The sequence below is a fragment of the Mytilus edulis genome, chromosome 5, assembly GCF_963676685.1.
Source record: "Mytilus edulis chromosome 5, xbMytEdul2.2, whole genome shotgun sequence".
Taxonomy (NCBI): domain Eukaryota; kingdom Metazoa; phylum Mollusca; class Bivalvia; order Mytilida; family Mytilidae; genus Mytilus; species Mytilus edulis.
The window spans coordinates 91,286,392-91,303,063 of record NC_092348.1 but is presented as its reverse complement, the minus strand read 5'-3'; the positions used below and the strand labels follow the sequence as shown (position 1 = coordinate 91,303,063).

General features: G+C 32.1%; 1 protein-coding gene across 1 annotated transcript in view; it reads left to right on the top strand.

Moving 5' to 3' along the window:
* Window positions 1–8,291: 8,291 nt before the first annotated feature.
* The window catches only part of LOC139524804 (thyrotropin-releasing hormone receptor-like), a 95,462-nt gene continuing 87,081 nt past the window's right edge, over window positions 8,292–16,672 (top strand). The window contains exon 1 of the mRNA XM_071319888.1: window positions 8,292–9,328. Coding sequence (XP_071175989.1) covers window positions 8,552–9,328 — 777 coding nt within the window. The 5' untranslated portion in view covers window positions 8,292–8,551. The remainder of the gene's footprint in view (window positions 9,329–16,672) is intronic.

Genomic DNA, 16,672 nt, shown 5'->3' with positions numbered 1-16,672 from the left:
AATTTTTGTAATCATCAAACATTTTCTGAATTTGTTTTTAATCAAATGATATTAGTATTCATCAACAACCTCGTGGGAGAACCCAATTGATATAGTAGATGTCAGCATTATATAAAATATATGAATTTGTAACACAAACACGTACATTTCTCATCGCAACTATCATCTGGTAGGTTTGTTTCAAATATATCAGTTGATCTGAAGTTTTGGTAGTGATTGATTATTAAATAAAGGCAACAGTAGTATACCGCTGTTCAAAACACCTAAATCCATGGACAAAAAACAAAATCGGGTAACAAATTAAAACGTAGGGAAACGCATTAAATATAAGAGGAGAACAACGACACAACATTAAAATGTAACACACACAGAAACGTACTAATCATTAGACAAAATCCTATGAGAATAACAAATATAACATCAAAACCAAATGCATGAAGTACCGTGACACGTCTTATAGTAATGTGAACTCACACTCAAAATAAGAGAAAACAAACGACACAACGGAAACACAACGTTAAAATGTAACACACACAGAAACAAACTATAATATAACAATGGCCATATTCCTGACTTGGTACAGCTATTTTAAAGGAAAAAATGGTGGATTGAACCTGGTTTTGTGGCATGCCAAACAATATAAACAAATAGTAGAACACAATTGACAAAGAAATACACAAAATAGTTAACAAAAGGCAGCAAGTTTAAAATTTTTAATACGCCAGAAGTGCATTTTGTCCACACAAGACTTACTAGTGACGCCCAGATACAAAAGTTTGAAAGCCGAAACAAGTACAAAGTTGAACAGCATCGAGGACCAAAAGTTCAAAAAAGTTGTGCCAAAAACGGCCAGGGTTTTCTGTTATGTACCAGAACATCCCTATTATTTAGAATAATTTATACTTTTGCAAACAGTAAATTTTATAAAATGACTATACAACAGAAATACATGATAAAACAGAAGTATTAACTAAATACAGGAAACAACCGAAATACATTACATAACCCGACAAAATGCAACACAAAAAAATAGACACATCCGAATGAGTCAAAACCGCAACTCCAAGTGACGTCATATTTGAAATAGTAAAAATAGACAAAACAATGACGTCACATTTGAATTTGTAAAACAGATCATCAAAAAATGAAAAATGACGTCCCTTGTACATTGATCGGTTATCTAACAAGAGCAAAGTAATGTAAAAATACATGATTGTAGAAAGTGACTAATTTGGGTTTAACCAAATACTTTAAATCCGTTGAGATCTCGCAAAAAATGTTTTACCCCGCTGCATTTTTGCGTCGTTTCAAAGTCAGGAGCGTGTGGCCTTTGTAAATCTTGTATGTTTTTTTTCTTATTTAAAATCATTTATATGTTTCGGATTTAAGTGTTTCCACTGAACTAGTACACTTTTTTGATAAGGGACCAACTGAAGCCTCCCGATGCGTTAAAGGTCTCGCTGTATTATAGACCCATTTGTGGTCTTCGGCTGTTTTCTTCTGGTTGGTCGGATTGCTGTTGTTTACACATTCACCATTTCCATTTTTAATTTAATGATTACAAAAGTTTACCAAAGCATAACAACACATTAACGGGATGCATATTATACTGGAGTGAAATAACCCGTTTACTCCTTCAATTTGATTAGTTACATAAAACAGTCCATATCCTCCCTCTGTGGATAAAAACAAAAATAAAATGTTCAATAGGTGTTGAAATCAGGCCACTCCAGTATAATGTTGTTGTTAATCAGGCTTAACATGGGGTATTCCATGTCAGTGCTCTATATCCGCTTTGCCTTGCGGCCTAGGAGAAAAAAAACACTGACAGGGAATATGAGCCCTTGTCCCTTGTGAAGATCTCAAATAAAATACCATTCTCTAGCTTTATCCGAACCTTCTCCTAAAGCGTTTGTTTTAATGATGACAACCATGTAGGAGGGATCAAGGGTCAGTGATTATTTATTTAATTTTTGTTCATTAATTTTAATTCTTAATATGAGCCTTGTTTACTTCCCTATAAGACAGAAACACACTGAGATATATTATCTGATGATTCTTCCTCATGAGCAATAACTCAGAACACATACTGCGATCAATCATCTCAAAATTCTCATTTTCTATACTAGTTATTAATGTTGCGTAACCTGCGGATAAATGGTATTCACTTAATTGTCATGTTGGTCGTTAAAAGACATTGGCATAATACATCATTTGTTATTCAACCACATATCCATCTATTTGTATGTTAACACTATACATCTACCATTGCTTCAAGCATCAAATTAATAATTTATCAATATTAAAAGAATTCATTTCCTACAGAATATAAGGTTGTCAATTCATATACATAACAGATTATTTGTGATTGTTATCAATGATTAAATATATTCATTATGTTTCATGAATAAATAAAGGCAACAGTAGTATACCGCTGTTCAAAACTCATAAATCCATGACACATTCTGTGAAAATGATTTTTTTTTAATATCCTATGATAATACATATTTTTAGAAAACTGCTGACACTAGAAATAAAAATTATAAAAACACTGAACCCATTTAGATTTTTAATTTGTCAGCATAAAAAGATGTCTATGTTATTTTATAATGAGAATTATGCCAGGCTTTGAATCATTAGCATCTAAATCTATATTATGGATAAAAAGTAAAATAAAACAAATACTGAACTCCGATGAAAGTTTCTTATCATATGACAAAATCAAAGATAAAACACATCAAACGAATGGATAACAACTGTTATATTTCTGATTTGGTACAGGCATTTTCTTGAAATTGCAAATTGTGGATTACACCTGGTTTTAAAGCTAGCTAAGCCTCTCACTTGTAGGACAGTCGCATACAATTACACTTTATTGACAAAGAGATGTTAACAAAGCAAACAGACATAAAATGAAAAATTGTCAAAACGGGGGTACATCAGTCAATATTGTGATATAATCTTAATCACTATAAAAACAAACAAATATGTAACAAAGAAGCACAAAAAGGCATATACACCAATATTAAGATATTAAGGACCTGCTTTTCTTTAAAAAATCTTGCGAGAAAATTTGAACTTAAGTAAGGAAAAATCAGCTATACCTGACATAATCAATTTTATCCAGGTTCAACCTACCATTTTTTTTCATAAAATGTCTTTTACCAAGTCAAGATCAGACTGTTGTTATCTACAATCTACAATCTGTTTCTATGTATGTTGGCGTTCTTTTATGTTGTATTTCTTTGTTTCTGTAGTTCCATTGTTTTACTTTTATTGTTGATGTGTTTTTCGCGGTTTTTGTTCGTTATCTGGATTTCATTTCGGTATACTACTATTGCCTTTTATTCGTAAATTGCTTTTAATAGCAGATGAATGTCCGAACGAATTTGAAGACGAGATCAATGAAAAAACTTTAAGATTATTACAAAAGTAGACATGGTCATTAATCTAACTTTAAGTTCTTTGTTAATCCTTTGAACTTTATTCAAAATCAGTGGAAAGCATTGTTTGCTTTGTAATTTTAGTCTCTTTATGAAGAAGCACAAATATTTCATCTTACTTATTTATGGTAATCTATCATTATCAGTCCCTTTGACAAGGACACTTGTATCACCACAGATACCTTTTAACAGTAGATAATATATATGTATTGTTTTCCAACATGAATATATTAATTTAGGATTTACCTAGTATATTCAATTACCATAATCTTTTAAGAACATTAAGAACGATTTATACAGTAGAATCCCATATTTTTATTCTTTTCTAAAACATTTTTGTCATTATAATGGAATTGTATGCGTCTCTCATACAAGTAAGAGGTTTTCCTAGCTATAAAACATGTAGAAATATCCGTAACAGTTCAGGAATATGATAGTTGTTTCCAATTCGCCTAATGCGTTTGAGCTTTTGATTTTCTTTATAAAGGACTTTCCTTCTTTGGAGTTCGGTATATCTTTAATTTATCGGAATTCCAATAGGTACTAGCTGTTGTAGAACTGTATTTTTATGCGTAAAGTTTAGGACTAAAATCAGCAAAGACACATCGAAAAAACATCTGATAAAAAACTTTAATTAAAGCTAATACTAAATAAAGGCAACAGTAGTATACCGCTGTTAAAAAATCCATAAATACTAGAAAGAACACTTTCCTTCCTTGGATCTTGATATTTATAAATGAACGAGAAGCGTTATATTAAAATTTACGATATAAGAGATAATTTTTGTATTCCTATTAATTATCCATTTTTATGTGGTGACGTTCCCTCGTTACCATCTTATATTTATCTTAACTTGTTCGATTCGCTTGTGTATGAGACAAGGTATTTGACCTGAACCAAAGAAATCTCTGTATTGCTGAAAAAAATATAATACCAGGGTTTTCGATATCACAAACTAGTCAAAACATCTACTTTATTTTATCACCGATGTTATTAGTTACATATGGCATTTACTGGCCCCATATATATCGTATTAGGTCACACTTTGTTACGAATTTATCTTTCCGACTCTCTTAACCTGTGATATTTAGACTTATGGCATATAAAAGTGATCATGTCTTCAATACTGTTAGCATTATGAACCAACTTCCATAGGTCTATTAAAAAACAAATGCCAACAATAACTACTTGTTAGTTTTGAATGTGTTGTATGGAAATAATTTCAATCGGTCAGTATCCATTTACTCGTCTGTTGAAACCTTTAAGATTTTTTTTCACCACCGTTTTGTTTGTATAAAGGGACTCAACTTCACTACTAATCTAATATGGAACCTTACTAACCTAATATGGAATCTACACGGTCTCCACGAGGTTGCTCTTAACCAATCATATTCGTAGAAATGTACAGAAGGTAAGATAAAAGGACATCCTTCGTTGGTATAAATAAACATGCAGAAATATTTTGCGTTCAGGTATTTCTCATGCCATCTTTTATGATCATATGCTATTCAATGCACAACAATGTCGTCATTCATCTCAAAAGCTAATCAAAACCTTTCAACATACTTATTCAGAAGTTATATAATAACGATACAGTTGTCAGGTCATTACAGAAGGCATTTAAGGGAATTGAGGTTGAAAGACTTATAGGGTCTATTCTTGGAAATAAAAACATTGATTCTAAAACCAGTTGTTGTCATGATACGGGCTATGGTATTCTCATATATTTTAAGATGATACTAAACCACTAACGAGAGGGATTATGGTCGATTTTCATGTGATGAAGACAAAGAATTCCATTCAGATGATTCGAGGTCTTAAGCATGCATGTCACTATCTGCTAGTTGCCCTTTGCTAACTTAAGTATTATAGTTATTTCATGTATTTTGATTGTTTTCTCTGTTACCAATTCTGACTTCAGACTTTTAAACCAGAGTTTACTGTCAGTAGTGCCGGGTATTTGTTGTTTTCATTGGCTAGAGGTATGATATTTCCAACCCCTCTTCATTTTTGCGCCTGTCTTATGTCAGGAGCCTCGTGTCTTTGTCAGTCTTGTTTTTATGTTTTTTTTTTATTTAAGTTCATTTAAATGTTTTGGAGTTTAGTGTGATATCTATTTTCACTGAACTAGTACACATTTTTTTAGAGGCCAGCTGAATCCCGCCTCCGGGTGCGGGCTTTCCTCGCTGTGTTAAGGACCCACTCGTGGCCTTCGGCTGTGTTCTGCTCTTTAGTCGATTTGTGTGTCTTTGACACCTTCCCCATTTCCATTCTTAATTTTATTTTAACTTGAATATGAAATTTCCTTCCATTAAAAGTTTTTTTATCTTATTTTATATTTGAAACCTTCAACTTGTTAATAGTCTCTCACAGAAAATTTTTAAACACTGGTAATTTATTCCTTTGTTATTTTATAAAGAAAATGCATACTGAGGTATAATAAGAATGCTTTCAAACCACAATATTTCCATTGGACGTTAACCAACAAATAATCAATCTATCAAACCACAGTAGGCATGGTTTAAATGGTTATGGTATTGAAGATATATTATAAAACAAATTGAGAAACTTGTTTTTAATGTAAAAGTACTTTATATTGATAAAAATATTGAACGGAATTTTGAACGACAATTTATACCAGTAAAGAGTTCAGTCTAAGTACTATGTATCATTAATGGATGAATGATTTTTGTATTACGAGGTATCAAGAAACAGATGCGAAACACCAAAAAAAAAATGCCATTGGACAAAGAAATAGCTATCGACTGACGTACTCTAGGCCTTGTGTATCTATTATACATAACCAATAATGGTTTGTTAAACCTTGCCAGATGCTTAAGTATCATTTGATCGTGTTGTTTATTCTTTAGTTTTCTATGTTGTGTCGTGTGTACTATTGTTTTTCTGTTTGTCTTTTTCATTTTAAGCCATGGCGTTGTCAGTTTGTTTTAGATTTATGAGTTTGACTGTCCCTTTGGTATCTTTCGTCCCTCTTTGATCATGTCATATTAGCTTTTTACACTTTCATTACTGAGCTGTAAGAAATTTTGAAAACTGACAAAATCAATTACGGTCAGTAAGTAGTAAATAAAAAAAAAACCGGCTATTTATTTGCTGAAATAGTTGCAGTTCAAAGTCGTTTTGAAGGGCCATTTGAATGCATGTAATTTTGATGTATAGTAAGTTTAAAATTAGTTTCTTTTTAATATAAAATTAATACCAACACATCAGATATTAACAAAGTAAATAGCATGCAATACAATTAATGACACTGAGGAAATTAAATGAATAGACAATATTTTCCTGATCGTTCTTAAGTAACTTAATAAAAAGTAGTTTAACTAATACATGATAAGAACAGAGAGTCAGAAGATACTAAAAGGATATATAAGTCGACGACAAGCTGACAACAGCATTTGTAAAAACGAAAACTACTGGACAACTAACAACAGCCTACAATACACACCGTCTATCTGCAAGATATTCAACACAACCTTATGTGATTTCAGAGTCCTACCCTGCTCCGTATTTGAAACCCGTCGCGTTGGTCATCGGAGTAGTCTAATGCGGTGATTTAGTTGATGACAGTCCATGAACTTTATTTGCTATGTATATGTAATAGTATTTTATTAGCTATATATTGGTTATTAATTTCAAACATATGATACACACAACAATAAGGGATGATTCTAATATACATGTACCTTGATTGTTTTACAACAAATGGACATGGAATGTGATGCAACTGTCTAACAAGTTAGAGGTTTTATAAAACCAGTTCATCATTTTTACATATGGACATTGTTGTGTACCAAGTCAAGCATATGACAATTGTTTTCCATTCATTTAAGTGTTTGGGGTTTTGATTTTGCTGTTTGATAAGACGCCGTTGGGACATTCATAAAATTCAATTTCATCTATTAGGAATTCTGACCACAGGGTGTGTTTATGTTATCATGAGTAATAATAATGCTGACTTCAGAAAAAATATTTATGACAATATTTGTTTGACGATTAATTCTAGCAAAGTTTTCAATATCTGATTTGACATTCTTGTATGCTCAACTTAAATGCATTATTTTAAACCTGTAATATTTTTTTTATATGACATATCACTATACTAGCAGTATAAAGCAGTGTCTTTCTGAAAAGTAAAATCACAAAAATACTTAATTCCGACGAAAATTCTAATAGGAAAGCCCCTAATCAAATGGCAAAATCAAAATCTCAAACACATCAAATGAATGGATACAACTGTCATATGCCTAGCTTGGTATAGGCATTTTCTTATGTAGAACACGGTGGATTAAACCTTGTTTTAAAGCTAGCTAAACCTATCACTTGTATGCCAGTCGCATAAAATTTCAATATATTGACAAAGATGTCGGGACAATCAAATTGAAAAAATAGAAAAAATGTCAATAATAAGGGTGCAACATTGTATTATCATCTAAATCACTCTAGAAACAAACAAATATATTAACAACCATGACACGAAACCTTAATGACGGGATGTATAAATACAGAGCCACTCTTATGAAGATCAAAGCAGAACTTATTAGAGACGCATTGATGAAGTTTTAAAAAATAAAAAAGGTTAATAAATACAAATTACAAATTACACAGTATATTCAATCACGTATGAATTAGTTATAAAACGTTTCATCTGCATTGGATCACGTTGAATAATTTATAAACTGTTTCACGATTCATTCTAATTATTTATAAAACATTTCATCTCTATCAGGATTCACTTGAAATATTTATAAAACGTTTCATCTCTATCAGAAGAAGAAGAAAAACATTACATTATTGATCTGTGGTAGCAAAATCTTGAATTACTATAATACCACGTAAAGCAACAATGTCACGGATTGGAGGAAATTAGGAAAAGTATCATCCCTTGTATCTAAACTGAGAAAAAATAAACCATTTGTTGTTACAAAATAGTGTTTATTTTTTGTTATGGATACGCGAAACGTTTTTCTGAATAAGGAATTTATTCTATAAAAATTGTCTGTACATGGATACTTCGCGGTAGTGATTACATATAACGTCAACAAAGTTCATCTTAATCTAACTTTTAACTGCAGTGTCATTACTTTCAGATGGAGTCTGGGGACGGTTCGGAAAACATTACATGTAACATAACAAACGGTAATAAGACGGAATGCATGTGTGTAGTGGATTTTGAACATTATTCGCCATGTTACGTAGTAGTAGCTGTGATTTTACTAACTGCTATTTTTGTAATGGGGTTTGTTGGAAATATTCTTGTTATAACTGTCGTCATCAAACGCCGCAGTATGCATACGACTACAAATTGTTATCTTTTAAGTCTCGCCTTCGCTGACATGTTGTTATTATTATCAGCCGCCTTACCCGCTACAGCTGAACCGTTCTTTATGCGCGCCGAATGGCCGTATGGTCACGTTTTATGCTCAATAATGGTTTTCGTGCAATATTTTGGAGCTAACGCATCAGCGCTTTCTATAACAGCCTTTACAATTGAAAGATACATTGCTATATGCCATCCAATGAAAGCTCAAATCATGTGCACAACAGAACGTGCAAAGAAAATAATAATAGGACTCTGGTGTTTTGCTCTGATGTATTGTGCACCTTGGTTAGGTCTTAGTGAAATTACATGTGATATAAACCAAAAGGGTGAAACGATGCAATCCTGTAGTTATAGACTAGAGAGAAAACAATACAGGGTATACTATATGATAGACCTTGTTATTTTTTATATTGTACCGTTGGTGATCACTGCGGTGTTATATTCATCTATTGTGCATATGTTATACAATACAACTATATATTGTTCTCGGCGGAGAAGATCTATTGACAAACGAAAACGGACAGCTGTATATTCTAGACGCCAGGTAAGCAATACAATACTACAAACTACATCTCCTTAACGTTAGGTAAGCAATAACACATACTGTTTCATACACGGCATGTTTTACACGTGTTACTGGTGACAACAGCTAGTCCTTCGTTCGATCACATTTGCCATGCAAAAGTTTAATAATTAAAAAAAAAGAAGATAATAATCTAAATTGTGTGATGTTATTAGAATATATGTAAATTGTGTGATTCGTGTTCAAGGTGTTGTTAATTATTATAAAGTGTTGTACAAAATTAATTAAGATAATCACGGATACAAATAAATATTCCGTGTAATGCACGAAGTTCGCAGACACGCCTGTAGCAATGTTCGTCCGCAACTTTTGGGGTTGAAAAAAAATCCACCCGTATGAATTAAAGAAGCGAAGTCCATACTGTTTGTAGAGAAATGCTCTAGTGGAACGCAAGCTTTTTGTCCTTGATCTCTATTAACATATCATCTTTCATCAATAGTAGTTAGAATTTTTCAAAATACTTTACAGAACCCACTTAATCGATGCATTGTTAAAGTGTACTTTTTTTGTTTGTTAGACCGTTACTGATTTACCATCACACTATTTTTTCCAAATTATATTACTACATTTGCAGTTCTGCTATTCCATTGTTTAGTTGGTTCCATTATATATCTTTAAAGGCAATAAAGTCTAAATGCTCGTACGCTCAAGGATCATATAAATAACGGTGTTGTTGGTATGATATTGATATCTTTATAAACCACATTATAAAGCTACACATTTGAATTACCAAAAAAAAAAATGATTAGCTATTGCTTGATATTATAAATGCTCGTTATTTTGTGTATAGTAAACAATTAAATGATTGATATCCCGATTGGGATTAACTATGGCTCTGATTCTTTCAATTTTGTAAACCACAGTGAACGTTTATGTCTTAAGTGCATAAAGACCAAACAAAACACTACGCGATGCACGTATTTGTTGTATATTTGAGTCTCCTAGACATGTCGGTTGTTGTCTCACAGGGAAATTAAAATTCCTGTTTTGGCATTTAAAACTTTGCAATTATACAGTCAGATCACAAGTCGATATAGCAGGTGCATAACTCTATGTCCCGTGGAAGTAATTTTGCAAGTGTTGTGGAATATTGTCATCTGTTTACAAATAGTTTAACCAACTAAATTAATCAGAAATTGAAAAGTCAACAGTTAGTTAAATAAAACTCAAGTATTAGTTAAATTCTCGTAGAAAAAATGTGCACAGTTAAATTCTATAGAGCCGTTTTCAAGGAGTTTTTTTTTTAAAGGGATGGCTACATTATCTTGAATCTTGAATCTTAAAAACATATTATTGATTTCAAATCTTTAAAAGTTGCTTAAACATTACATCGCAGATTTTACCTTCGCGACGCCGTATAAAGATTATGATCCTGATTTAGAGTACTATTGCTCGCAATTTCGTTAGCTTAAAATATCCTGATAAATTTCAGTACAATTTTTTATTACGTCAATTGGAAATAGTCTCCCTTATAACATTGACCTAATATTTTATTTTGTTGCTTTTTAATATTTTCCACGGTTTAGGATTACATATCTAAATTGTTGGCATGACACGGGTTATGTTCTTCTCATATATTTTATGATAGTATGATACTAAACCCCTAACGGGAGGGATTGTACCTGATATTCATATGATGAAGACATAATCTTTCAATCAGTTTAATTGAGGTCTGGAGCTGGCATGTCAGTTAACTGCTAGTAGTCTGTTGTTATTTATGTATTATTGTCATTTTATTTATTTTCTTTTGTTACATCTTTTGACATCAGACTCGGACTTCTCTTGAACTGAATTTTAATGTGCGTATTGTTATTCTTTTACTTTTCTACATTGGCTAGAGGTATAGGGGGAGGGTTGAGATCTCATAAACATGTTTAACCCCGCCGCAATTTTGCGCCTGTCCCAAGTCAGGAGCCTCTGGCCTTTGTTAGTCTTGTATGATTTTAAATTTTAGTTTCTTGTGTATAATTCGGAGTTTAGTATGACGTCCATTATCACTGTACTATTATGCATATTTTAGGGGCCAGCTGAAGGACACCTACGGGTGCGGGAATTCTCGCTACATTGAAGACCCATTGGTTGCCTTCGGCTGTTGTTTGCTCTATGGTCGGGTGGTTGTCGCTTTGACATATTCACCATTTCCTTTCTCAATTTTATTTTTTACAGAGTTTGTCTTTAGTGCCGTGTGGAGACAGTAGAGTGCCTCCCCGTGCTTAAGGTTTATGCTCTTATATTATACTAGATTATGGAGTGTGTGTCCGAGCGAGAACTTCTCTATGTTCATTACTTTAGTAATATCTATCAAAAAGTAGTATTTTAATATTCAGCCCCATTCATCTATTTAGTCAGACGTCAGTCGCTACCTTGATATACCCTATCTTTTGTTAAATTTGTCGGGTAACTTATGACAATAAGCATTTGACGTCTTGAGCCGAACAGTTTTATCATTTTTACACAATTTAATCTACTGTGTGATGGTTCATATTCTGGACGCCAGTCTTTGCTCCTTTGTAATAAATCTACATACCAAAAAACAAATATGAAGCTTAGAAATGGAAAAATATTAAATACTAAACTCGTTCAAAGGGTATCTACACGTCTCAATCTTCAGAATCGCTTATCTAAAAATACTACAATAGCTAACGTTTTTAACAATAAAAATCGTGGTTACCCTTCTATCGATAAGTGTCATGCCAAAAAATGACTTACGTGTCCCCGTCTTTCCACCTACAATACAGTAAGGTCCACATTTAATGGTCGCACATTTTCTCTAAATTTTGAAACTGATATTACTTGAAAAACAAACAGTATTATTTATTTACTCACATGAAACAAACCGGGATGCGGTATTCAGTACGTAGGTGAAACTGGGCGATATTTATCTAAACGCACGCAAGAACACCTGTATCGTTTTAAAAGACCCAATAAATTCAAAAGTATCATTTATCAACATCTTAAGAAGCACAGTCATCCTATTAAATATTTAACAGTTCAACCTTTAGAAGTAGTAAATAAGCAGCCTGGTGAATCTCATTCCAAGTTTGTACGATCACGAAAAATAAATGAATTAAATTGGATTAAAAAATTACAGACAGTCTACCCTCTCGGTCTTAATGATAATATCATGGGAATTGGCAATATATCAAGAACCGATTCTGTTAACATTTTGGATATAGTTTCTAAAACTGTTCGTAAAAATCGTTCTCATGGACGCAGAAAAAATCGCAATCAAAGAAAATTTCGGACCAACCATGCAAATATTTCGGACCTAATTTCCATTTCAAAAAACAACGGCAGACATTATCTGTTAACCAAGCTTTGTTCTTTACCTATAAATAAATTAAATAAAATTTTAGAGGATTGCAACACAATTTCATATTACAGTCCTAAGTATGAAATTGTCCAAATTATAATGGCATATTGTTATTCTAAACTGTTTCCAAAAATTGATCGCCCTGAAGATCATAAAAAACATTTTATTAAAATAAAGTATGTCAATAAAGGTTTTGATTTTGTAAATATTGCCGGTATTTTTAACGACCATTCTGTTAAAGACCAAATTCCTGGATATTTTGATAATACTGAACTCCCTCTCATTTGTTATATTTACAAGAAATCCACCCGAAAATATGTGTTTAATTATAGCCAATTGTGTAAAGATGTAAATATCACTGAAAATACACCTATGTCGTGTAATTGCAGTAATTCAGAATACACCTATGGACCAATTTCCCATGTTATAACAGGAGACCTTAACATCGTTCGCGACCGAGAGTTAAAATCATTCCTCAGTAAAGGACCTAAATATCGTCCCCCGTCAACTATTAACTGGAATGAGTGTCGTAATATCATCAACGACTCACTCCGCGCCTACTGTTTGAAATGGGTAAAACGGGAAAAAGCTGACAAAAAATCTTTGGACTCTTTTTTTAATTCAGTAATGAAGATAGTTGATATTCGAATACAACATTTTAAAGAACATTTTACCCTCAACAAAAACTATAAAAACCCTATTTCGCGTATCAAAAATAAACTAACAGAACTAGCCAAGGAATTTGTTTTTGTCCCGGCTGATAAAGCTGCGAATAATATCATTATTGTTTGACGTAAATTTTATATAGAAGTTCTGCAAAAGGAAATCACGAATTCACCAACATTCCAACTGACTTCATTTTCAGAAAACGACATCTGTAACAAACATAAACTTTTAGCTACTTCTTTACAAGCAGAACCAAACACAATGAAAGTCCCAACTATGTACTGGCTTCCGAAGCTGCACAAAAAACCTTACAAATATAGATTTATTTCATCTTCCAGCCATTGTTCAACTACTAAATTGTCTGTTTTACTTACTAGTACACTTGGTACAATAAAAAACCTGATAATAAATTGTTCAAATAAGGCCTTTGAAAATAGTGGAATTAATTACTTTTGGAGTGTCAAAAACTCGTTGGAAGTACTTGATAAATTGCATGCATATATTGGTGATTTTGAATCTGTTCAAAGTTTTGATTTTTCTACCCTATATACCACTTTGCCTCATATTCTTATTAAGAAAAAATTCACATCCCTAATTAACTGGGCATTTAAAAAGTCGGAATGCGAGTACATATGTTCAAACTCTTTTAGATCATTTTTTAGTAGCAATAAACAAAAGAACTATGTCAATTGGACATGCTTTGATACTATTTATGCACTTGAATTTTTACTTGATAACATTTTTGTTCGCTTTGGAGATTCCGTATATCGTCAAGTTATTGGAATTCCAATGGGGACTAACTGTGCACCACTTATTGCGGACCTGTTTTTGTATTGTTTTGAGTTACAATTTATGACTAAAATTAGCAAAGACCCATCAAAACAACATTTGATACAAAAATTTAACAATACTTTTAGATATTTGGATGATATATTGGCTCTAAATAATGACGACTTCAGTATGTATACTAAAGAAATTTATCCTGTAGAACTTACTTTAAATAAAGCTAATGATAACAATGACCACTGCCCTTTCCTCGATCTTGATATCTATATCATAAACGGGAAGCTTAATACAAAAATTTATGATAAAAGAGATGATTTTTCATTTCCTATTGTTAATTATCCATTTTTAGATGGTGACGTTCCCTTGTCACCATCTTATGGTGTTTATATATCTCAACTTGTACGATTCGCTCGTGTATGTAACAATGTATTAGATTTTAGCGAGAGAAATTTATGTATTACTGAAAAATTATTACACCAGGGTTTTCGATATCACAAACTGGTCAAAACATTTACTAAATTTTATCACCGGTATAAGGAAATAATTCGTAAATATAACTCAACATGCAGACATCTTATACGTTCAGGTATTTCACATCCAAAATTTTATGGAAATATTCTTTATAAAGCACAAAAATGTCAGTATTCTCCTCAGAAACTAACAAAACCTTTAAATAGACTTATTAAAAGGGGATATAGTTACGATACTGTTGTCAGGTCATTAAAGATTGCATATTTTGGCCTTAACATTGATTCACTGATAGGGTCTTTGCATCGGAACTAAACACATTTATTTCTAAAAAAACAGTTGTTGGCATGACACGGGTTATGTTCTTCTCATATATTTTATGATAGTATGATACTAAACCCCTAACGGGAGGGATTGTACCTGATATTCATATGATGAAGACATAATCTTTCAATCAGTTTAATTGAGGTCTGGAGCTGGCATGTCAGTTAACTGCTAGTAGTCTGTTGTTATTTATGTATTATTGTCATTTTATTTATTTTCTTTTGTTACATCTTTTGACATCAGACTCGGACTTCTCTTGAACTGAATTTTAATGTGCGTATTGTTATTCTTTTACTTTTCTACATTGGCTAGAGGTATAGGGGGAGGGTTGAGATCTCATAAACATGTTTAACCCCGCCGCAATTTTGCGCCTGTCCCAAGTCAGGAGCCTCTGGCCTTTGTTAGTCTTGTATGATTTTAAATTTTAGTTTCTTGTGTATAATTCGGAGTTTAGTATGACGTCCATTATCACTGTACTATTATGCATATTTTAGGGGCCAGCTGAAGGACACCTACGGGTGCGGGAATTCTCGCTACATTGAAGACCCATTGGTTGCCTTCGGCTGTTGTTTGCTCTATGGTCGGGTGGTTGTCGCTTTGACATATTCACCATTTCCTTTCTCAATTTTATTGGTTGATATTGTCCTAATAATTTAATTGAATTATAATAATATGTAATATAACAAAATCAGTATAAACTCGTTACACAGTATGCAATTGCTCGTAACAAGACAATTGCACACTATGTAACATATAATTTGTTGTAAAAGTCATGTTTTCATTGTCAAAGACCGTATATTGACCTCTTATATTTCATTTGGTTTTGGACTGTGTTTAAATATTTAATTACAAAAATCAATCATAACATAAAATCTGTTAGCTGTATTAAAGATTCGTGTACAATCCTAAAATAACTATCCGATAAAGTCATACAAGGAAACACATCGGAAATGACAATAGTACGAAAACTATTATAGGAGAAGGGACAAACATATACAAAAACGGAAATTACTAAATATACATCGATCATCTATCTGCATGGGTCATTTTTACAGAGCCCATAGGAAATTAAACATATTTCAGAATTCATAACTTAGAAATAAATTTTTTAGTCGAGAAATTGGTAGATTCCTATTTTAACAATAAAATTTATAACGTGATTGATTTCTATAGAGGCGATGAACGCATGAATAAGAATTTAATCTACTTTGTTTTAGTTTGAATTTTAATGTACTTCCATGGATTAAAAGTGCGTCAATTAAAATAGTTTGCTGATAGCGAAATACATTTAATAATAAGATTTATGATTTATCATTGTTTCATAACATCTCAACATAATTTCCATGTTTTATTTTATTACAAAATCAGATAGCAATATTCTTTGTTTTGTTCAAATATAAACCGATTTGAAAATTTGCAAGGCCTCTTTAGCCGCAGTTTTTGATGTGACTGACTGTCATACAAGTGAGAGGTTTAGCTAGCTTTAAAGACAGGTTTAATCCACCATTTTCTGCATAAGAAAATGTCTGTACTAAGTCTAAGTCTTGGATTTTGATTTTGCCATTCTAATAGGAACTTTCCTTTTTGAATTTTGTCGGGTATTTTTGTGATTTTACTTTTTGCAAAACCGTTGGAATACTCAAAAACTCTTTTGAGTGTTCTAAATGAAGTTATTTGTTGAACTTTTAATCTAGAAGGATTTGTTTTTATCTGAGTTTAGATTAAAAACAATATCGATTAGTTTCTAT